The sequence below is a fragment of the Schistosoma mansoni genome, chromosome W (genome assembly GCF_000237925.1).
Source record: "Schistosoma mansoni strain Puerto Rico chromosome W, complete genome".
Lineage (NCBI taxonomy): Eukaryota > Metazoa > Platyhelminthes > Trematoda > Strigeidida > Schistosomatidae > Schistosoma > Schistosoma mansoni.
In genome coordinates this window covers 5,351,435-5,377,290 of record NC_031502.1, presented here as the reverse complement: position 1 = coordinate 5,377,290, position 25,856 = coordinate 5,351,435, and the positions used below count along the sequence as shown (strand labels likewise).

General features: G+C 34.0%; 1 protein-coding gene across 1 annotated transcript in view; it reads right to left on the bottom strand.

The window, feature by feature from the left end:
- Window positions 1–25,605, bottom strand: part of Smp_171630 (putative sodium-dependent phosphate transporter) — a 28,153-nt gene extending 2,548 nt beyond the window's left edge. Inside the window, exons 1-9 of the mRNA XM_018799995.1 lie at window positions 25,424–25,605; window positions 22,060–22,186; window positions 20,765–20,984; window positions 16,212–16,311; window positions 14,027–14,148; window positions 12,443–12,551; window positions 2,792–2,888; window positions 1,642–1,729; window positions 609–643 (exon numbers count right to left, since the gene is read on the bottom strand). Coding sequence (XP_018653853.1) covers window positions 609–643; window positions 1,642–1,729; window positions 2,792–2,888; window positions 12,443–12,551; window positions 14,027–14,148; window positions 16,212–16,311; window positions 20,765–20,984; window positions 22,060–22,186; window positions 25,424–25,434 — 909 coding nt within the window. The 5' untranslated portion in view covers window positions 25,435–25,605. The remainder of the gene's footprint in view (window positions 1–608; window positions 644–1,641; window positions 1,730–2,791; window positions 2,889–12,442; window positions 12,552–14,026; window positions 14,149–16,211; window positions 16,312–20,764; window positions 20,985–22,059; window positions 22,187–25,423) is intronic.
- Window positions 25,606–25,856: the final 251 nt, after the last annotated feature.

Here is a 25,856-nt window from a genome sequence, read left to right as displayed (position 1 = left end):
TTTACACTATATCTCTCAACCATTCTTATTTGAATATCCGAAACAGTAAACGATAATATTCTCTGAACATATATAAATATAATTGAAAATGTTTCGTCTTTTAAACTATAAACTGATTTCCTTTGGAGAATCAGTTGGAAAACGAACCAGGTAGCTTTTTATTTCGTGTTTTAGAGGAGCATACACACATGATATAATATGAATTCAAAACAACACCCAATGAATCTGAAAATAAGCAACATAATTGTGAAATATCATTGTGGGATTTAAAAAAACCCGAATTTTCAACTTTAGTAAATTGGTAATGCACCATTGGTGAGTTATAGTTTCAGTCCCAAGATAGTTGATTCCATAGGTTACAGTTTCTCATTGACACAGTGTGAAAATTTATTTGTACAAGTAGGTCATTATCAAACAGTATGACGATAACTTAGTAATATGCTTGTGATAAATTATGTTTTCAGTAAATACGTGCTCTCTCTTTCTCTTTGGTTTCCAATATTTTTCTCGTGTTTTCTGTTAAGCGCTAGCTTAGTCAATCGTATAGAATTTACAAAAATCAATATATTATACAACAAAACATTACGGCAATATGTGTACGAACTCACGGTGATTATTTTCCTCACTATTGTTACAGATACACCTACGAAAATGTTAAAATAAATTAAGTGTAGACAAGTTGATAAGGTTTTTAATACCATAATCCTTGAAACATAACTAAATGGATATCTGAATGTATGAAAAGTTTAAATATGAATGAATCATGGTAAATTTGATACTTGTTTCTTAATTTGTTAATTTTACAATTCGGACTGTGCTGTATGAACCCTATTTAAATTTATTTATTGGAACACATAAACATTGGTACAAGAAGGCACCAAATATATATACGCTACACTTTGTCATTTAATTTGTGTGAGGACTGGAATACTGTCCGGGTGTTCAAACCGAAACAGGTGGTTTTATTCGGGAAGCACGCCCGGAGCCTTTGACCTACGGGTTTAATCCACATGGCAGTGGAGCATCGTAAGGAGATGCAGTCACATGATGACCAACGATTGGTTCATACGCCATTTGTTCCTTCAGGATACTGAAGCCCATGTGCACCATTGGTTTGAGATAAGGGTCTCCCAACTACCCTAGGTGGACACTCTGTGTCCACTATTCCGGCTTTTTGTGCTCTCAATTTTGTATACTACAGCAATGCTACTAGAAGGCAGTGAGTAGGACTTCCCTGGCAGTGAGCTGTATGCACGCAGTCATGTGACAGCATTTCGAGAGGGAGAGCTGACTCTCTCTCCACTCTCGGCCGTACCAGGGCATTAGAACCCTATACAAAATATCGATTAAGCAGTAGTCTGCATCAACGCTTAAACTGATTATGTAGAGCGAAGAAGTTGAAAACTCGATCACTCCACTTATCTTGGGAGTCTCATTAGCCCTGAAGCGGACGAAAACGAACCCCTTTTAGGCTTAAACAGGGCTCTTAGTCACGGAAAGTGAGAATGAAAAGCGAATCACGATGCTGCTGAACTAATGAACGGCATATGAAGCAACTTTAAATACAGGGAGCTACCGCTGGTCGAGAAACGTCAACAAAATGATCAAGAGAATTCTATGACAAAAATATAACATAATTACCAGCTTTCATCCAGTGATCCGCTAAGGCACCAGCTAATAAAACAGATGGGAATATAATTAGCCATGGAACCATATTGAAAACCCAACTCTGAAAGATAAACAATTCAATTAGAGACAAGGACTAATTTGTAAAAATAAAATAATAGTAAACAATTATTGTACTAGTTTTCTTGATAAACCTCTGTAAAACAAAACAATAAGTAAACTGATCTTATTATCAATATAGGGTTGTGAAGATTGTTGAATTTCACTGAAATCATGAACCGGCCAATGTTCAACCACCATTAAATCTTATACTAGGGACGAAATAGATGTCCAGTGTTTCCATGTCTTCAATAGTAGTCTAATATTGAGCGGCTCATGATTTGAATGAAATTAATTTTATATAGTGCTTTAAATCTTAAACAAACGTACAATATTTTCATCAATGTAATGGTTTTACAAATGTGATTTGGTATGAAACATGTGCGAAGGATAATTATGATTATTTACGAAAATAAAACAGCGAAATAATACCAATAATCGTAAATTATAACCAACCTTATCATTTCGACCAGTAAATCTATTAACCACAATTTCCAAATGTTCACTGTGGCATGATTACCGGTAACAATCTATTCTGTTAATTTTTATTCTCATAATGAATTAAACACATATGATTGTATAAAGTAATCAGAACTATTGTTTACCAAGTAAACTAAACTATTTTTTTATATGATTTATACGAAATTACATATTTGGTCACCTTTTTTTATCAATATCACAATAATGTGGATCTTTGTGTGGAGTAAGAGTAGCAAACAACGAAATGAATGCTTATTTCATATTCAGAGCCGTATAATCTTTGTTGTTATTGTTTAACAAAGGGAAATTAAGAAACTAAGAGAAAACTGATATGGACAGCCAATCAGAAGTGACCTAAAGGATAAGTGCATTTCATTGGCTAGGAAATGAATCAATTTTCATGCTTTTTCAACTTTAATCAAAAACTAATATTTGACACTGAATACCATGTTCTTAATTGTGAAATACTATGTTGACAATTAATCAAAAAATCAACAGTACAAATGTTAACATTTGTGAACAGACTAAAAAATAAATCAAAGTACACACACAAACAACTACTATCATGAACTGAAATCTCACTTACTCTTGCATCGGGATAATTATCGTGGAAATAGGAAGGACACCAGTTGAGGATAATATAAAATGTATTATTATGAACGAAATTAGCCAAAAGCATAACCCTATAAACAAATATGAAAAGTGAACAACAATAAAGTATGTGATAAAAAATAAGTGTTGTGAACTAGGACAATTTGAAAAGGATATATAACTAGGTGTCCAAAGTTTCAGAGTGGAAAATCTGGGCAACTTTGTTGTGACGTGTAGCCAGTTAATTTATCAAGTGATTTACGCGCCAATCAGAACACGACTTATACAATCTTAACACGGTGCCACAACAGTGACGTATAACCTGTATGAGCAGCCTAGTGCCCTTATTGGTTCTTTTCCTGACTAGCCCCGCCTATTGAGTCCAGAAAGTCAATATCAGCTTCTACTAAATTAATCATTTATTCCAGACATATTTGGTTTATATACAAGCAAACCAGACCACATCATACCATAAAATAAAAAAATAACAATTGTACAGGATCGGGGCAAAAAGTGGCTGTGATTGGGAGAAAGTGTAATTAGTAAACTGGGTATGACTTGAGAATAGTAAATCGTATAATAATAGTCTATAGAGAAAAAGAAAGCTTAAAATAAAGGAAACATAAATAAACATAATATAGTTACTCAATAGTTATACAATAAGAATATATGTATAATATTAGTCCATTAATAGATCTTAGAAGATATCCATAATTTAATCTTCGCTAGGATATAACAAACCTGTTCCTGCCATCTACATATTTCAACGAGTTGTGTTTTTATTTGTTTTAACACATCACGTCTATTAATCGCATAACCCATTCAGGGACGTTTATGAAAGGTTTACGACCTTTCACTGTACAAGTTACAATAAAGTACAGCCAGAGAAATCGTGGTGGCTGGGAATACACATTGAAAGAATGAGCATTACTCAGATGTCGATTCCTGAAATGCTAACATATGACTTGGAGTCACTCAATATTTATCGTCAGGATCGATCAACAAATAAGAAACGGAAACCTGTTGAGATATTTTGTGCTAAGAATTCTGTATTGTACAAATAATATAATATTGAATAAAGCCATCAATTAATAATAATATTAATTATTATTATTATATATAACAAATACATACTAAGTTGGGTCAAAAATCAATAAAAATGGCAATAAACAATACGTTACTGACATAATAATTAGCTTGGATAATTTCATAAGTAGACGAAGATTATTAGAACAATGATTAACACAATACATTTTGAACAGTCTGTTAAGAACTTTAAGTATGAAGAATAAAAGGTTAACTAGACAAATCAGAAGGTAAAAGAAAAATAATGTTGAGGAAAACAAAATATGAAGCTCGCCAAGTTGAATAATAAAACACTATTACTAGAGTATGTTTCTGTTAAGGACAAAATCTTTCCACGAATACACATGGAAGGGGTGCTTGAATATTTGTATCACTGAAGCTACAGTAAACCTTAGTATACGCTCTTAAGCACTTTTTTTTTAAAAATCGCATAGGCTGAGTTAAGATCATCCTTATAACCTGTTTCAAACATGCGCTTAGCTATAGAAATTGGATGTTTTTCATCTGCTCTTACTGAGTCGTTTGATTTCATTTGTTTCCGTGGTCATTTTGACACATGTTCTTCTTCTGATTATTATCATAGGTCCTCACAAACTGTTTAGAACATTTGTATTGAACTATAACATAAGATCAGTTAATAAACACTGGTAATTACAAGGAAGAATGCGCATGACATATAATCAATACTCCAACAAGTTCCCCTATAATATACATTCATCCAGTTCATATTAAAATCTGTGAAAAAGATTTGCAACAGTGGTTTGTAGTATCAGTCTATATGTTAAGCCCATATACTTTATTCTAGCTTCTGGCCAAGCCAATTCACCCATATATTATGAGTCACATTTTGATCTTGTTAATTATTCGCTTATTAACCTTGACTACTATTTTATATGAGCGTATGTGTATGCATACTTCGTATCCTATTCATCATATGTCTGTCATTCATTTTTATCTGGCTATAAATATTAATTAACGCTTGCTTAAAACAAGTTGGCTTCCCCGCCATCTCCAATACGCATCACTTTTGCTTCACTCTCGAGTTGGCTTCCCAGCCATCTCCAATACGTGTCACGTATGCTTCGCTTGTTTACACTTGCTCATGTGCTTACAACTTTCTGGTCTGCATCAATTATCAATAAAAATGTAGTTGCCGCTTCCCTTTGCCTTCTGATATTATGCACCGTTAAGATTAGTATTATAACGGTTATCAAGGTAAACGATTAACGAAGCACGGCACTACAGGTTAACCACTATTCCTTTTTATATTTGTACACAATTTTTGGAAACAATCTTTTGTACGATAACATCTGTTGCCAACTCATAACAAATATTTGATTAGTCAATTCAAATGCAATCTTCACTGGTTTCTAATAAGAACACGGTATAAGGAGGAAAAAATATCGACTATCGTGATGAGTGTAATAGTATTTAAGTATGCAATAAATTGTAAGCATTTATATAAGAGCTTTGGAGTACATTAACTATTAAAATACATAACTATTCAGTTCAACAAATTAAGAAAACAGAAAAATGTATCGTATAATCGAAAGAAAATAAAAGTGAACCGCGGAATTGAGCAGGTCATCAAAAAGATCATTATATGATCGATAATATAAACAAATAAAATGACAGAAAAAAAATCGTAGAAAACTGAAATTAAATTCATTATAATAGTATGAGAATAAATACAAATTCAGTTAGGATGGTGACTTGCTATTGTCTATAAAAAATAATACAATCAGTCGTTCTACTATGAGTTGACTACTAGTATGATATGATTTACATTTACAAGAAACATATTTGCTGTCATAAGTTTGTTAAGAACTTTATATTTTTATTAGAACCAATAAAGAGCATTAGGCTGACTACAATTCCATTCTATTGATTTTTGAGTATTTTATAATTAATGCGTGTAGAGCGTCATTAAATACATTTTCAAATTGTAGTGAATGTGAAAGAATCTTTAGCCTCTAAATGACTGACTGAAAATTTGATACACAAAACTATGTAGAAATGATTCAACGACAGTCTCTCTCTCTCTCTCTATATATATATATATATATACGAATGAGAGCTGGAAGTCAATCTAGATCCCATAGAATTTCACCGCATCCAATCGGAATAACTGTCAACAAATTTATACATTTCTCTTCCATCAATTATTATCGTATAATAGCTGATGTAATATTTATATCTTTTTATGATAATCATCATTGTTCTCTTGCTGACAAACTAATTCACCTAATCTAAAGAACATGTTTATTATATTCAACTTAATAAGTGAACAATCTTATTTATTGTGAAAAAATAACAAATTGTGAAGGCTACTTTTAGAGACATTATTCAGCTTCATTCATTATCAGTAATTACTGGCACTTAGTTTATGTATCTGCTTTATAACCATGATCATTAGCTTTCGTTTAATCAATAACCTAATGTTATACCTTCTTTTACTTTAAATATATTGTAATCTGAACATGAGCCTAAGATGCTATTTTTTATATTTTCATTAATCGATTTTAGCATAAATTAGATATTCTCATTTACTGAGTGCCGTGATTCAACTATTCATATATTTAGACATGTACATTTCTACTTCAGTTATGGGAACATGGTGGATTCTGCTCTCATAATTTCATCTTCTCTTGTCAAGCAGAATTCCCTAAGCAAGTCATTAGTCGACGAACAAGATCGTTTTTCTGCTCTCAAGGATAGTTGGACATAAGTGGAATTTACCCATTCGCACTCCCAAGGTTATTTCAAGTAACCTAGGGCAATAAGGCCATTAACCAGCTCTGAGACAAATCTATCAGCATATCTAACTAGAGAGACAGTGGACAGACCAAGGAGCCAACAGTATTTTACTATAAACGCCTGTCAATTTAAAATCGGTTTGAAGTCGATACAAGCAGACTTAATTGGATCACCAACAGATGGATATTGTAACCCTCAGTATAATTTTGATGTTTACTCATACCCATTTATCTATTGCACCTCCCGCCGCTATTCAATGCACATAAGTGTTTTGTTCTTATTTTTTATGAATGACTACAATCAGTTCAGGAAGTCAGTCACTGACTATTGCACTGTGATATGTTGGTTAATGTGAATTATCCGCTTAGAGCACAAACGATTATCATAACCAATGATTGGAGACGTCAAGTGCCATGAATCAGATTCAGCAGCAATGGTGCAAATGTATAAATTCTTTGCTTTTTAAGTGCAAAGTACTTTTACAAGACTGGTAGGACCCTGTGTATGCACTAACCCTGGGTAGTAAGCAGTAAGACATAGTCGAGAAATTCGTGTATCTGAGAAGCTGCGTAAGTGCTAGTGGCGTGAATGACTGGATCGATTCACGAATAATAGAAGCCAGAGCGGCTTATGTTAATCTGGGCCATTTTGGCGCCTTCGTGATGTTACTCTGGCTTTACTAGGTTGGATTTACAGCACGTTCGTGAGAGCGATTCTCTCTATGCCTGTAAAACCTGACCTCTCCGTACTGAGGATGTCGAGTGACTCTGTTTGATCATCGTTGTCTACGAAGGACCGCCGACAAAAGGAAAGACACAAAATCGTTTTAGTAATGCAGAGGTTCGCCAACACGTGTTCAGGTACGGTAACGACGGTTCATTAGGTATCACTGTCGTGAAACACTGACTTCGGTGCCTTGAATATATACTAAGAATAAGATACCAGCGAATTCCACATCGTGAATTATATGACGACACCGGAACTGATTGGAAGAGAGAAGGTGGTAAGTGTATGACATGTCTTAGTATGGAAGAAAGCTGTACACGACTGGCTTCTGTTGAACCTACACGACTCCCTGGTTGACAGTTCTAGAGATAGTGCGACACGTTCGTTTACGATTTATGAGAAATGGCTTAGAATAGAGGCCACGTGGTCTTTCCGTAGATTTTATTATACTCACCTTGTTTTCTCTATCTCCTCACAATCTTATTTTTATTGTGTGGCGCATATATATATATATATATATTGGTGCCTTTTAGTATCAATGTTTATGTGTTTAAATAAATGATATGTGAAATTCTCTCAAACATCCGAGATCTAAAATATTCCTGTACTTCTTATTCCGTGAACTCATTTTGTCTCATAGAATCGTGCCTTTTTGTACTAATGTTTATGTGTTTAAATAAATAATATGTGAAATTCTCTTAAACGTTCGAGATCTAAAATATTCCTGTACTTTTCATTCCGTGAACTCATCCTTTCTCATAGAATCGTACTATCTATCTTTAATGTTTCCTACCAACAGTAATACTGTTACTACGTTTGCTAATGTGACATTAATCTTAACAATTCCATCGTATTGATTTATTATTGCGTGGCAACTTGAACCGATGGGCATATGTGATAGCTTCTACGCTTCTAATGGTTGGCTGGTTGACTAACGGGAAGACAATGAGGTGATCCATGTACTTCAGAAATCCTTTAAGTAATAAAAACCAAGTGGTACATGTTTTGACAGTACCTTTAAACAGATATCAAGCACATTTTTTACGGAAAAAGTTTCAAATAAAATATATCTATGCAAAGTGAATCATATGAATTATTTATACGTACATTTAAAAGGTGGATGTAGCGACGCCATTGTGAACGATTTTGAGCTATGTCACTGATTATGAAAATCACCCAAACCTCAATCAGGTAATCTGCAGTTATCTACATGACTCAGCACAACAGTTAGTGAAATCATGAACAGACGCTATATTTTCGTTTGTCTTCCGCTATCAAATTTCGAACCCACTCCTAAACCAACCATTATCGAGCATCGAGGTAGGCAGATGGGGATACGTAATACATGTCCTAAGTATCTCAGACGATAAATATTCAGTATCACATCAATCGACTTGCCATTATTACACAGTACTCAGTGTCTAACCTGAGAATTTCAAACTCCATTATCCCAAGATACACGAGGAGTGGCTTGAAGATACGTATGACCGAATAGTAGTGACCAACGAATATGCTGCTTTAAGGTCTAGCAATATAACCATTCTCTATTTTTATAAGTTCCCACTTTGTTGTAGATTATCATAGATAGACCTGAGATTAATAAAGTAATTAAACTTATGTTACTGTCAAGACAAATTTACCAAAATAAATGATTATATTCGGATGGATAGAATCCAACCACATGAAGTGAAATAACCAGTATCGATGATAAAAGATGAAGATCATAATATATCGTGATATGATAATGAATGCACTAACTATGAGATATAAAATATACGGGTTAGATCCTAGTACGGTCAAAGAAGGGCAATTATGATTAATTCCATGATAAAATAATTCAGTAGTACAATACTATCTACTTTTAAATAATTACAAAGCCAATGTTAATCTGTTAAAAAAACAGTTACCCTAATGACAACTTAATTTTATTTGCTTTTTACGAGTTTTGTTTAGAACTATACAGTGAAATAAACTCAAACCAGTTAAAACTTTTAAATTCATGTGATTTTCACAAACTGTTTTTTAGTCAATCAGTCGTAAGTGTGGATACAGTCAGAATTCCACTAAAGATTATACAACTAAGAAGTATACAAAATTATTCGCTATGACAAAGTCAATAAAAGCCTATCAAAATAATCACGCAGAAAATAGACATAGACATTTATAACTCATTTCTTAACACTTAAGTCACTGTGTAATGTCGTAAGATAACGTTGCATGAATTTGGCCCAGACGAGGAATTAACTTCACCTCAATAATTTACATGTTGCTCTCTGTTAAAAAACAATAGAGATCGATAAGAGCAATAAATTTGGCCTTCATCCCAAACAAGTGAACGTAAATTTCAAGTTCACTGTCCCAATAGAAGGCAAATACATTACAAGCTATTACATGTTTGACAAAATATTTTGAAATTGTATCCTATGATAAAGCAATAGAATGGTAAGAATATGATATAAAGAAATGCAGTAATCCATACTCGAATATAAACCACCATGAGATCAAAATATATTGAATCAATAAACTCAACGCTACATTTTCTGAAAATTAATTTTAACACATGGCTAACGGGTACCGCGTTATAGTGTCAGTTACTATGTTAGGCCTACATAACTTATTCTAGCTTCTGGACAGGTCAACTTAACAATTCTCCTTGAGTCACGTTTTAACCTTGTTAATTATTCACTTATCAACTCTGACTGTTTTTATATGAGTGCATGTGTGTTTATAACTTATCTTACTCATCACATGTCTGTAACGTAATTTTGTTCGGCTACAAATATCGATTACCGCTTGATTAAATCCAGTTGGTTCACACATCTCAACCGCTCTCTTTTCTTCGCTCGTTTGTCTGGATCAGCGATTGTATGAAATATACGTATTTGAAATTCATTCTCATATTTGACTTAATTAATTCCGTTATTCACTAACGCGGATTAATTAGATAATTATATACGAGGATAGCCGATATGTATATTTCAATAACGTTTATACGATCCAATTGGAGTCGGACATTGAGCTACTAAAGTAGTGAATTCGTCGATAACACCGTTCGATCTAAGTGACGTCAAAATGAAGGGCCCCACTACAGCGTGATTCGTAACATTGTGGTGTGTGCTACTTATGTCGATAGATGTAAGAGAACGAAAACAGAGAATGATTGGTGCGGAAACGAAGGAAGAATCAAGTCTCAGACGATTGATTAACATTTCGCAAATGAATTATTTATTGTATGGTTCTCAAATTTTACGAAGACATTGTATAATTTTGTATTCACATACATTTGGTTGTCCCCGCCTGTGTTCTCCTTCACTATAGCATTTGGAAGTAAGACAGTTCATGACAAATAATATGCTTTAAAACACAGTCGATAATGAATCTGATAATATGAATTAAAATTATGAAATGCCTATATTTAGTTAAGTGAAATAGGTTTATATATAGTTCCTTAAAATGATAATACTGATCTGACCTAAAATGTAACCTTTGAACTAATACGTAGGTAGACGTTAATTCACAAGAACAAAAATGGAAAAATCAACTCATTTATCAAGTATAGATTCATGTACTCCAATCTGAACTCGTTTAAGCGCTACTACCCGGGTTTTTTTAGGCAGCTGTAGGGAGAATGAAGTTCGAAATGTAATCTATGTTATACATATATATATATATATATATATATATATATATATTACTCAGTCAGTCAAAACGTAGAACTTCGTACGAACGTACATCAGTTCGAGTTGCCATACCACATTAGCACAGAGATGCAGTTGTCGATTCAAATCCCATAGTGGTAGAAGTAATAAGAGTATAAGCAGTAATCCGAAAAATTAGGGTTTGAAGATGTTATTCAATGAGTATAATACAGTGAAATAAATTTGGAAAGAGAAAAAGATAGAGACATGAAGAATTCAGAAGACTAGAATTTGGTAGAACACAGAGTGGATGCAACTTCGCAACTGCAAACGATTTTGAGCAATGCCATTCAAGGTCTTTAACCATCGATTGCTATCATCTCGAGGATCCCAACCAGGTAGTCTACACCTACCAACATGGCTCAGTCCGCTTGTCAGTGACTTCATGGATTTGTGCCGTGTTTTGGCCTGGCCACCCCTAGCTTTCTTCAAACCTACTCCTACACCATAAAACATCGCTCATCCGGGCAGTCGGTGGTTGGACATGTCCCAGTCATCTCAACTGATGAAGTTTCAGTACGTCATCAATCGATTTGCCATCTTTACTTAGTACCCGTTTCCTAAAAACTGCATTACTTACTCGGTAGTTCCAGGATATACGAGCAATGCTTCTAAGACACCCATATATATTATTATGTTGTATAGTGTTATGTTGCTACGGTTTGTCTTCCTAAAAACCGAATTGTGCAAAGTTCGTTGAATATAATATAATTAAACAATCTGCACATTATAAGCAAAGATAGATGGTGGCTGGCAATGGAATGGAGGACGCGCGTTTTGTCCTATGTCGGACTCGTCAGATGGATGTACCTGTATTCCAGAGTTAGTTTTTACTCTGGGACTCGAATGCATTACCGTTCTCATCAAACGCCATCACGATATCCACTTAGCTATTAAGTCCAGAAGATTTAAACAAATACGAAAATAAATTAGAATCCATATATCAGTTTACCAAAATCTATATTTTTAAAATATAGTTTTAAATCTACCAAATAGCTTAAACTTTTAAGTCTAGAACCTCAAAATAAAAATATTTCTTGCGTAAACACTAAAAACATTTGATATTTGACAAATCAATACCGTGAAATATTTAGCCGAAATAAAAAGTGAGTTTTCAGAAATTCCAATGAGAATTGAATATATTTCAAATACTGTGAAACTATTCGCTCTAATTTAGACGAAAGCTCTTATATAGAGATAAAGTTTACTGCGCAAAAAAAGTAAGAGAGTAAACCACATATCAAATCTAAGATTTGTTCAGTATTTTGAGATCAGCAATAATTTTCCACTACTACAGAATCATACTGAAAATCCCCTACTACACATATTCGAATGGACAATGTATAAAACATTACCTTGAACAAATTATAATAGCTTACCAAAATGGTTTGTGTCTGAAAAGAAGAGACCAGTTTAAAGGTCGTAAGGGTACACTGGATAGGGAATCATTATCGACACTTTTTGGATTTATATACACAAATTTTGATTCTGACGGCTACATAAGAAACAAAATAGACAATATCATGATAAGACCGACATGAATATAATTTTGAAAGATGAGTATAATTACAGCACTAATAATAGTATGTATGAATACACTTCTTATGTAATTACTTTCAAGACGTGGTAAATGGGTTTTCAGCAAGTAATGATTATATATATATATATACACTACACTTTGTCATTTAATTTGTGTGAGGACTGGAATACTGTCCGGGTGTTCAAACCGAAACAGGTGGTTTTATTAGGGAAGCACGCCCGGAGCCTTTGACCTACGGGTTTAATCCACAAGGCAGTGGAGCAACGTAAAAAAATTTAGTCTCATGGTGACCAAAGATTGGTTCATACGTCATTTATTCCTTCAGGATCCTGAAGCCCATGCGCACTATTGATTTGAAATCAAAGTCTTTCAACTCCACTGGGTGGATCCTCCGTATTCACCAACCTAGTTGAAGTGCTGGACGTTCGCTTTTCGCCCTCCCAATTTCGTAAATAACACCCATGCCGCGAGAAGGCACCATCAAGGCTTGGTCTTTCGAATTATTTCTCCACAATACTCTTTTGTAAATGGAAATAATATTTTCCATTCTCAAACCACCTTTAGAAAAGGCAGGATGGATTATTACTACACAGTGTTGAGCTGAAATAAACCTACTAAACAATACAAACCAAACCCCAGAAACAAAAAATTGTTGCTCATTACATTCTTTATCACAATATCACTGATAATAAATATTGATACTGACTTGCAATAAATGAATTAAATCAAAAAGGTACAAAGGATGGTGACATAAGGGGTGAGTAGTTAACGATACTTATAAACCCGTCCACGTAAATTGGTTCAATAAAGTAAGTCTGAAGTTATTTAGGTATTTTAGTAGTGCCTTAAGTATGCAGACGACTATCTGGGTGCACTAAAATCGAACTTTTAGTAGTGAGGACATATTAAGAGTTTCATTAAAGCCATTGTTAAATAAAATATAATTATCCTCAGATAAAACATATATTTAAATCCTCAAATAAACTAAACCCGAGTAAACTGTTTTTACCATGAGACGTAATTAACCTGATCATTGATACACAATGGTTGGCATTAGTTTAAGTTGTTTACAACCACTGTTTCTCATTATTTACGATTTCCATCAGTATGAACCTTCCTTAGGGAAGTAAATAACAGCGAGTATGTACCTTCATAAGACATCTACACTGTCATTTACATATTCCTTTTATAATTTTATCATCGCATTAAATGAGAAAAATGAATTTGTAAAAAGTAACCTTGAGTAAATTTACAATGAATTATTTTACTAAACTAACCATTATTTTTTCTTTCACATCCAGTATGTTAATACAATTTTCTGACTTCATTTCCCGACTTATTGTTACATTTTTGTTAATGAAATATGAATTTATTAATATTCTAGGTAAGATTAAATGCAATCTGGGTAGTCTCTTCGATTCACGGGTAACAATTAAATAGACAATAAAAGACCATGCAAAAAATAATATTCCAATCCAGAAAAACGGTGTACGCCAGCCATCATTTTCAGCTAAGTAAGAACCCAATGAACCACATAAGATTGTTCTGATATAAAAATGAAAGACAAGCAAGTGATATTAAAATATTTTCGAAAAAAAAAATGTCAGACGATAAACCGATAAAAACAAAATAAAATAGCATTCATTAACACCGTGAAAAGAATAGAAATTGGTCTGCCTAATGTTATGTAATCTAAGTTTGCAGATTTAATTATATCAGTCAGTCAGATGTAATCAACGTAGAACCTGACACAAATTTGTTGACACAAGTTCCCGCATCACGTTAGCAAGATGAGATGAGAATAACAAGATAAATTACAGAAACGGTCGAAACTGTAGCAGCATTGATAGAAAAAACATTCAAACCTTGTGAATTCGGTTTGAAAAGACGGGGCGGGAAGATATGCATGAAGGGATATTGGGATTCATGATTAAGAGGGAGATAAAGAGGGAATGCATTTGTGTTATTGTGATCACTTCTGAGCTACGTCATTTAAAGTCTCTATCAAATGTTTATGGTTATTTCACGAACATAAAACAGATAGTCTATATCTACAACCAAGGCTCAGACTAACAGTCAATGAGTTTGCTGAATGATGGGATGTTTTAGTTTGATTTCCTGTAGCTTTCTTCCAATCTACTTCTACACATATTTGATTATTCCTTCATTATTACCCTTAAAAAGTGAATATTGCGTATAAACAATTGTGAAATTGAGAAATTTACAGAAATATATCCATTAAAAAATTCTTCCTAACACCTACAGATTGTTTAATATTTGTATTAAGAAAACATTAGACGAGAACCATATTAATAGCAAGTCCATCGCAAACGAGATACATTTTCGAGGAAATTATCATGAACTGATATTAGTTACAGAGCCATTAACATAACCAGAACTCAATGAACGACCAGCTTCTTCTAAATTAAGATATTTAGGCAATGACATTTCACTATCTAAATTATTTGGTTAGATAAGTTCAACTGTAAGTAGCTGAGTATTAGAGACACATATATATCTTTGATAACACATAGAAATAACCACTTCATTATATTCTAAAAGATTTCATACAAGTTCACATTTATACTAACAATAAATGATTATTAACAGCTAGTTCTCAACGAAATAGTCTGGCAGAATTACCTGCATCTTATGTAAATAAGTATTTTATAAGCATTTTTATATTATTATTACAATCAACATAACTATTATGAATGGCTTTATTTAATCTAATATGCATAGTACAACACAGAATTCTCAGTATAGACTATATTAATAAGTTTCTCTTACTAAAAGAAATCAATAACTGGATACATTTATGCATGAAATAAGTAAATAAACCAACCCGAATTAAATCAGATGCTCTTTAATAAGATTAGAATCTGTATAACTTTTAATTAGCAACATATTTAAGAACACAAGTTATTGACTAGGTCAGCTCTAACAATCTATTCGTCAAATAGTATATTTACTAGATAAGGTATTGTAGAGCTTTTAACATTTGCTTGAGAGCATGGATTCCAATTTATTGACGTCTCGTTCTACCAGAAGACATGCAAGGAGAAATAAGTGGATGGAAGAAATATGGAAAAAGATTAAGATAATTCCAATAGCTAAGAAAGTATTTGGAGATAAGAACGCAAAATCTAGACCCATAGGAGTAAATCCACTTCTCAAAACAATGGAAAAACTATTGCTACTTCTACCTCAACTCGCATTAAAAGAGCATTTTGATTCACACCAATATGCTTATTTATTTCTTTTGGTGAAAGAAACTTATTGAAATAGTTCGTGGTGAGAATTTTAAGTTGTACTAAATATATGAGATCAAATAAATCTATTATTGATAACAATAATGATAAACATACAGGATAGTCCTGCTTTACCTCACCACACAGATTTTGTTAAAAAGATTGATAGATTACACAACGATTCCTCATTTCAGCAAATTGAACTCGTATATAGTTGAGTATATTCATGTTAATCCGTTTTCTAGAAGTCTGTAGTTGATAGTGACTTGATATAAAACACGTTTTTAAAAGATTTTAAAGGTTATTACACCACAAATTGAAAAACTGAGGTTCATAAAAATGTTAATAAATACATACCCCAAATGTGTACCGGCAGTTATCACAGCAAAAGTGATATTTCGATTAGATACTTGAACACGATTGGCCATTAAACTTGCTAAACTCGGATAGTAAAATCCTGAAAGTTTGGTGAACAGATAAACATAAAAATAGTTTGTCAATTTTGTAGAAGAATTGTTATCAAACGGAGTTTTAGAATAAGAAAAAAAGCAAACAATTGTTCTGACATAGAATATACAATTTAGTATCCTAAGTGACAAATATCATATTGTTTAACTTTCATAATTGTCATCATTTTATCGTATTTACATTAAAACTTGCTTTATCTTTAAAAGGTCAACTTCGAATTTATGGAAGGCTACATCCCAAGAGATCATCACTAAAGGTGGTAGTAAATAAAACCTAGATTGTAACCGTTTTCAATAGTTTTGAAAACTGAAGTGGAGACATTACCTTAACTGATTAAACTATCTTAAATTACATTTTACTTGATAGAAGTAGTATCAAGAAATAAATCAGAGTAGATCGTTTTTACTTATTTCAAGAAATATATACTTTGACCAATTAATTTTATTATTGGGTTTTTGAAGGATATTTTTAACCGATAATATTGTCCTTCATCAACTTTATTGAGCCACAAGTGATTAATTAAGAATATGTATGAAAGCTGCAACGTAATCAGTCAAACATTCTCCAACTCTGCCCATCATAACAATACATCAAAATGAAAGGTCATGTAAAAAGAAAAGAACGTATAAAAATTGCTAAGTTGAAACACTGTTCAAATTTCTTACCATTGATTAAAACAAAGTAAATAAATAACTTAACAGTCAACATAACGGAACAAAACAATTTACAACCTGTTACGTCGTTGAACAGTCTACCCAGTACAATGCAGAGGATAACTTGTCTAAATCTAAGACCTTGACGCGATAGGCTGATTGGTTCAACCTTGAGGCTAGCACGAGTGACTTCGAATTGAGACTAACTGCTTGGGGTAAAGAGACGAAAACTATTCTACCACCTGATTGGCTGACAAGCACGCGAGAGAGAGAGAGAGAAGACAAGTCAACTGGAACACTACTCGATTTATTCTCAATTTCGATCTGGTTCCTGATTCAGATTAGTATAAGAAGATAAGTGAATAAATCGATGACTAACCAGACCACAACGCACAATACAATTGGGAAAAATACAATTACGTTCCCAAACTGGGGATCAAAGTAAAAAAATGAATACAAAAGATTACGTTTAAATTACAATAGCTTTGGAACAGAAAAGGCTATGACAGTGAATGATACATCAAAAGAAAGCTTATGGTTTGTAGAGTAAACTAGGAACAAAAAGAGTTAATGTTTTAAAAGCTTTGAATTAAATGAAATAACGTCCCCAACAATAGCTTCCGTAGTTTGTCAAGGCTTCTTTTTTCTCTGTTCACATCACAACCGAATTATTATTATACATCCAATAAGAAAATCATATTATACAAAGATGGTCACACGAAAAGATTAATTGTCCCACCAAAGAAGGCACAGGAAGTTAGCAATTACCATAGCAATATGGGTGGAGTAGTATTATTCAAATATAACCATAGTAGCATGTCATTAATGAAGGATTATAACATACCATAAAATTTGAATAATGTCACTAAGGTAGAAGTAACCATAGCCCCAGAACTGGGACAATTCCGACAGTCAGCTCTTTGAAATCAATAAAAGCAGTGTGGCTGTGGTAAAATTTGACTGGGGAAAGTATAACTATTAAGCGATTTATTTACTCATAGACTGAATTCGATTCAAATCACAAAATATTATGATAATGTATAGCATGTCTAGTACAGTACATTTTATTCAATATTACCACAAGAAATCTTTATTCCACTATGTATCAAGATAAAGCTTGGTAAACAACAATATCCTGACTTTAACTATCACCCACTTTAGAAATGCAGAGTAAACAAGTTATGAAAAAAACAGTCAGTCATATTCAACATTGACATGTTGGTGCCCTAACCTAAACTATTCCAACTCCAACTTCAATACTGTGGTGAATGGTGAACAAGACAACTTTGATCCCTTACTAACTACCGTAAGAAATCCAGTCGATTTATGCAAGTTTATTGATCAAGACCCATTAGAATTCTAAAAACATTTACGATAATTGGTTGTATACCAATTACAATGAGTACTATATATAATCATATATATATATATATATGATCTACAACAATGAAATGTTATGTTACGAAATAATTATATAATTTCACCTTAATTATGTAATATCGAGTGAGTGGAAGAAACAGGATTGTAGCAATCAAAATATTCACTCGGAAAATCAAACAGCTATTACATTGTATAATATATAAAAAGAACTAACATAATATTTCGATAAAAGGTCGGTAATATAGTAGGTGTGTAAGAATCAAGAGGAGAATGTTGGTAATATGTAAAAAATACAAAAGTGTAAGAAATTAGAACATTGTTTAAATATTTTTGAAGGAAAGGATTTAATTAAAGTTCAGCTGAACACTAACTCCAATACCGATGGCATCAGTGGATGTAGACACTTCCTTCGGATCCAAAAGTCATGTTTGTGAGCACGGATTCCAATAGCTTCAGCAATATGCAACAGATGAACTCGTAAACCATATGGTAAATATGATGTAATATGGTGGATAACCTTAAAGGCTTTATTCAATCTAACTTAATGACTTGTGTCCACCAAGTAAGCGAGAATAGAACACTTATTCACTTTTATCTGTCCTTTGCTCAACCAAGACGGATGGTGTTCCGCTATGTAATGACGGACTTGGAGAATTGTAAGCTCTATATAACTGGTTCTACAGGAGCAGTTGAATTGGTGAATACACATGGATGTGGAGAATTCAGGGAGTCTGACCAGAGTAAATGTTTTCTGGACAACCTTTCTTAATCTTCGATCTACAATTTCTGCGATAGCGTCATTTCGAAATTGTAATTTTAAGAACAGTATCTTCTTCGGAACGGTAGATACATTTGGTCTTTTTTTCATCTCATTCACGTTTGTTGATGAATTTCATTGGATATCTATTCTTACTAAGCAGGTTATGAATATTATTCAGTTCATTAGAGTGAATCATTTTAGCACGATGAGTTACAATCTTTACCAAGCTTCTCTTATATCTGATTGGTACAGTTCTATAGAAATGAGTGTATTATTCAACCTAAGACTTTCTATGTATCCTTTTTTTCAGTATTTCATCTACTCTTATTGTTAGTTGGACATCTGCAAACGAACAAGTGAAGATAGAATACTAAAAAGAGGGATACATAAAAATTCTGCAGTCGGACAATATACTCGAAGAATTCATGCACTGTTAAGACCGTCCCACCTTTCTCCCAATCTACTTCTACACGAGCTAATATCACGCGTACATATAGGGGGTGATTGGACATACGTAAAATTCGAAAACGATATGATAATAATAATAACTAGTGATGGGAAAAGGATAACAGTATATGGAGCATTCAGACAAAAATTAATGGATTGTACCGGGTGGGAAGATTTTTAGGCCGTGTTACTCAACATTTTAAACTATTATTTACTCATATCAATCGCATTTCTATGAACTAAGCCAGCCATGCATAACACAATTTTGTTTAACAGACACTGAACCGATAAACTGACTTTTGAAATAATTCCATTCGAACTATAAGAGGTTCATCCGAATCGGACACTGCTTTGACGAAAAATGTGTAAAGTTTAAAAAATAATTAATTCCCATTTCTATTTTCAAACGGATAGAAAAACGATGGCACAGTTGTATGGTGACGCAAACTATTACACAGTACATCATTATAAGATGGGAGAATCAAGAAGAGAAAAACCAAAGATAAGTACTTAATAAGTAGTAATAAAGTAGGGGGACAAAGGTAAGATAGATGAGTAAGTACAATGTATGGAAAATATAGAACAATAAGACCTTCTAGTTGAAGGTTATATTTGGATCACTGAGTTTTCTCTAGAACCTTCAGTCAGAAAGCTGAAATCTTGCTAAATGACACGAATTATCGGCTGAAGACTTAAGGGTTTGATTGCATGTATTTATTTGATCACCCTGATACCCTTTACATAGTATTCCCTACAGCACAACACGTTGAAGTAGATAATGACTAAACACACACACTATGAACATTGCCCAAAGCCGATGGACGTTGTGAACAAAAACCCATTAATGTGGAATCAGATTCAAAAAATATCTACACACTACACCCAACAGGTGACAACAGTATAAATGATCTGTTCTGATTGGTAAATAGAAAAATATCAATATTATATTAATACATAAGTTATGGAATATCTGCATAACGGTATGACAAATTTAACGGAAATGCACTATTTAATTATGAATCTTTATTTACAACAGAGAATGTATTTTAGAAGTAAGCAAATAACGTCTGACATTAAAAAGGTATAAGCACTAAACAGAACAATCGAATTGAATAATATGTAAGATGGGTTAACTTAAACATTTGCGTTCTAAAACTTCTACTTTTAAACGCATGGCGAAACAATAGATACATAAAACTTACCTTGAAATATCCCTAGTAAGAAGCGAGTAATTATGAAAAGCCCATATATATCATTTGAGCCCAGGTTGATGCTTGGCAGCCATATAAAGCAAACGGTTAGTATAGACCAACCAAGAGAACTGATTGCAATTACAATTTCTCCACCAAACACATCACTCAAGTAACCCCCCAAGTATTGTGTAACAGCGTAGCCCCAAAAGAAGATGCCCATCATGAAACCCTGTAGAAAAAGTGGTATCACATAAAAGAAGCTGCTTTAGACCATTGTCTGGTAACCCTGTTGTAAGACACTAACGGCATTAAATTCATAGTAGCAAGGATATTTCATTAAACACAATGATATATTTGCCTTAATTATGAATTACATTCCTTTTATTTCGCAAACATTTTGATCAAAATATCTGAAACAGATATCACATACAGTAAAATGAAAACTACTCAAGTAAGACAGAAATCTCTACAGATGTGAGTTGCTGATTTAAATCAGAACTAATGAGCATTTCGTCCCTTGGGACTATTGAAGATTGCATGCACAACCAATCTAGAATCTGAATTGTCCAACTCAGATGGATGCAACTTACACATGCACAAATCCATGTTAAGTGTCAGAGGGCCGTCTTCGTTAATTTTTATGACAACCTAGCCGCATAAATGAAGAGAAAGCTTTTCTTTACAGAGTTAATAAGCGCTTCACCATCTAAGAGTATCTTGAAAGACTAGACCCCTATCACATTATGTCGCATTACCTATCAGTCAAGCAAAGAAATGTCTCTCGTTTTTAGCCATACCCACTTTGTGAAGGCGAGTGTAGCTAATCAACTGACCAAGCCTTGACAGATGAACGACAACCGAAGATTAAAAATGAGTGATTCACAACCAAAAACTTTAAACAATAAAGTGATGGTCCGGTAAAGAGAATAGGCTTTCAGGTTTTCAGCACTAGAGTGGAGAAGCTTGCCAACTGAAGGTAATAGCCCATACGGTACTTTTGTCAGAAGGAAGAAATTTACTATTCGGTTTGACCATCATATTTGAAGATCAATTTTTCTACTCTTTAGATGATAAAACTACAAGTAATCCAAATGTTTAAAAGTGATTTTCTCACCAAGTGTTTTTGGGTTGTCCAAATTGATTGAAACCACCCAACAACAACCGAAAGGTCTTATTTTTTATTTGTAAGGAGGTTAAACGGTCGAACATGCCAGCAATTCATCAGTTTGGTTGCGAAGATAATTGAAACCTTACGAACAAATATGAAGAATTGCTAGTTTTATTGAAACTTACTTTGGACTTACCATTTCCTTACGATTCCAATTCAATTCTGAGGCAATAGCAACGGAAGTAATCGGCATTACTGCCCTAGAAGCATAGAGGCCAACCGCACCAATAAACAGAAGGCTCATCCATTTATGCCTTTCGGCTCTGGTAAGAGAAAGTAAGTAGGATAATTAATAAAAAAACACTTTGGAGCTTTTCTAAATATAAGATATTCAGGTCACCACAAATTAGAAACTAAATTTAGCAATAATCGAGCAGTAAAAATAGTTCAACCTTTGAGTCGACTTGATAGTGACTTAAATAAAAAATAGTGATTACTGCCATGCCTAATGAAGGTGAAATTTTTAAAAGCAGATCCAAAAATTATTAATATGTTGAGAATTAATTAAAGGTGATAAGGATCATTATTTCTTCATTGAAAAAATACGATAAAACTGTTCAGACACAGCCAGGTCGTAGTCAGTCATAATTAACATAGAGCACGGCAAAAATGTGCAGTAGGCTAAGTTGTCCATACAATGCAAAGCAAACGTGAAAATTTTTAATAACATGAACGGAGAATAGAAAATATTCTCCTTCCAACAGTGTTGTTTAATTTTCTATAGGATTTTATATTATTAGCCAAATACATTAAAACAGACTGGAAATAGATGAGTGAAAAGTTTGTGTCGTTGTAATGTGAAGAATAGCACCTTTTACTTCTTGAAGATATTTAAAACTAGTCCCGAGGCATTGATTACGCTATCATCAATAGAATATAGGTGTAAAAAATTTAGTACACCATAAGCCCCCAAATGCCCTGGTACGGCCGAGAGTGGGGAGAGTTCTCTCTCCCTCTCGAAATGCTCTCATATGGCCACTCGTATATAGCCTCTGCCAAGGAAGTCCTACTCACTACCTTCTTGTGGCACTACTGTTGTTTACGAAATTGAGAGGACGAAGAGCGAATATCCAGCGCTTTAACCGGGTTGATGGATGTGGAGTTTCCACCTAGGGGAGTTGGAAAACCCTGATTCCAAACCAATGGTGCACATGAGCTCCAGTATCCTGAGGGAAAAAATAGCGTATGAACCAATCGTTGGTCACCAGCTACCATGGGACTGCATTTCCTCACGATGCTCCACTGCCTTGTGGGTTAGACCTTTAGGTCAAAGGCTCCAGGTGTGGGCCCCTAAGAAAACCACCTGCTTCAGTTTGGGCACCTAAGCAGTATCACAGCCCTCACGCAAATCGAATGAGATTTGTGCGGCGCATATGTATCTGGTGCCTCCTTGTACCAATATTTATGTGTTTAGATAAATAAATAAATAAAGTATGTGTGGTTAGGCTCAAAAAGATCCTGCACAATATTGCCGTTATAAAACTTTTCATTGGCTTGTCTAAAATGTTTATAGAATGAAGACTTAGATGAAAAGTGACTGGTTCATGTAACAACGAAGTTTTCTTCTATACAATGTAAAGTGGGTTAACACATGCTGTTAGGTTAAAATTCAAACTTAGCTTGATGTAAGTTAAACCAAAGTAATATGTCACGACATTTAAAGTACCATTTTCTCAGATAAATTAAACATATACCCTGTAAGTTATGTTATAAACTAGTGTCGTAGTAGATGTGTGACTATGGTGTTCCATAACATCTATGTGATTCACCAAGCTTACGTATTCAGCTCTTAATCCAATGGCTCGATAACAGACAACTATATGACACAGAAAATTAGTCTAGGTATTTTTAGTGTAGAAAGTCAACTGAACTTCCTTACATTTTTATAAGGTTAATGTGTATTCTCATCAAGATGGTGATACTAAAAGCCACAAACAAACATATGATGGCACTGAATTGGATTTTAGTATTCGATTGGATAAGGCTAATTAGCTCTGAGTGCAATAGTTTACATTGGGGATTGACCTTAATTATGTAACCGCTGAAGGCCAGAAAGCACTGGATAACTGTTTTGACCTAGTGTGGAATCTCCAGCAGTGTGTGTCCACCACTTTACTAAGTACAGGACCCAGGACCCACGCGTCTTGTAGTGAGCTCTTAATATTTAGATCACTGAGTTGGCATGGAATTCAACCAATTTGTAATATTGCGCAACCAAATTTTAATGACATTCGTGGTCCCCAAATGTCCTGGTATGGCCTAAGATGGGGAGAGTCAGCTCTCCCTCTCGAAATGCTCTCACATGGCCACGTGCACACAGCGCTCTGAATAGGATAGTGGACACAGAGGATCCACCTAGGGGAGTTGAAAAACCCTGATTCCAAACCAATGGTGCACATGGGCTCCAGTATCCTGAAGAAACAAATGTTGTATGAATCAATCGTTGGTCGCCGACTACCATGGGACTATATCTCTTGACATCGCTCCACTGTCTTGTGGATCAGACCTTTATGTCGAAGGCTCCGGGCGTGCCCCCCCCTAATAAAACCACCTGCTTCAGTCTCAGCACCTGGGCAGTATCACAATTCACACACAAATCAAGTGACTTATGTGCTGCACCTGTATTCGGTGCCCCTTTGTATTTTTGTATTTATGTGTTCAAATAATAAGTTAAATAAATAAATAAATAATAAACCCCCACATGAGCAGGTGAACTGACGAATGATATCAACCACACAGAGCAGACTCTAACAGAGAGCATTTCTGAACATTACAGAATACAGAAGTCAGTAAAAGCTCAACTAGTTCATTCTGGCCAACTAGCTGTAGCAGAGACCTCCTTCAAAATCATCCATTCAGGATGGAGAACCTGTTTCGAAGGAAAATAAACAGAAAAATAATAAACAGCAGAGTCTCTAGCTGTTCATCAATTCAAACCTAAGCTCAATATACAAAACCACTATGCCCAACCCCTTATTCTACAACGGTTTTAACCTTTCTTATTTTACCGAATCTACTTTTTATTATCCTTTCCAGATATTTTAACAACTATTAATTAGCGATTATTACAGCCTCATAATATTTTGTTTATACTACCTATCAAGTAGGTAATTACCTATACCGAAGACTGTTCATCGTTTACTGGATTATTACGCAGTGTTTTTCAATACCTGACTTTTATAAACAAATTATGATAAGATACCACTCCAATTTTTCCCCGTTGAGTAATCTTCAGTTTTCCAAAATAAAATTAATTTTTTTCAGAGTAGGATTGCAGACCCGATACAACACTAAAGATTAAATAAGTGGCATTATAATAGGCTGAACCCAAGAACGTTGACAGGTGGTGAGAGATATGTGGGTTACGTATAAATATGTAATTAGTATGAAAAATCGCCTTCAAGTACACAATAGCCTATGTCATTATCTATACGAAAATAACTAGAAATCAAGAGTAGATTTTAAGGCCAGAAATAAAAAAACCGGCACTACTAACTTACCGGCTCCACATGATGGCTGTCTGATTCTGAAGAATATACTACAAATGTCGACAAATATTTACGAGCAAATTGTAGAACGAATTAAGTCGATCCAGTCTTCAGTTATAAGGATAGTATGTCCGTAGACCTGTGTTAATCCTTGAAGCTTGCTTTCTAAAGAAGATTCAGCTTCTCCTCGAAAATGTTCTCTGATGGTGCTGATACCACTTGTTCGAGTAAGGTGTCCCAGTCATTAACTACTCGATGACAAAAACGGAACCTCACTGAGTTTATGAGATCGAGGTTTTCCAACCTTCTTGCTCTGACCTTGGAGATGATTAGTTCTGAAAGGAGCAAAAATCTAAGACATACTAACATAAAACATTATAAAAGATACCGAATGCCAATAACAATAATGTCAATGACTTAAGCAGTCGCGGTAATTCACTGACGT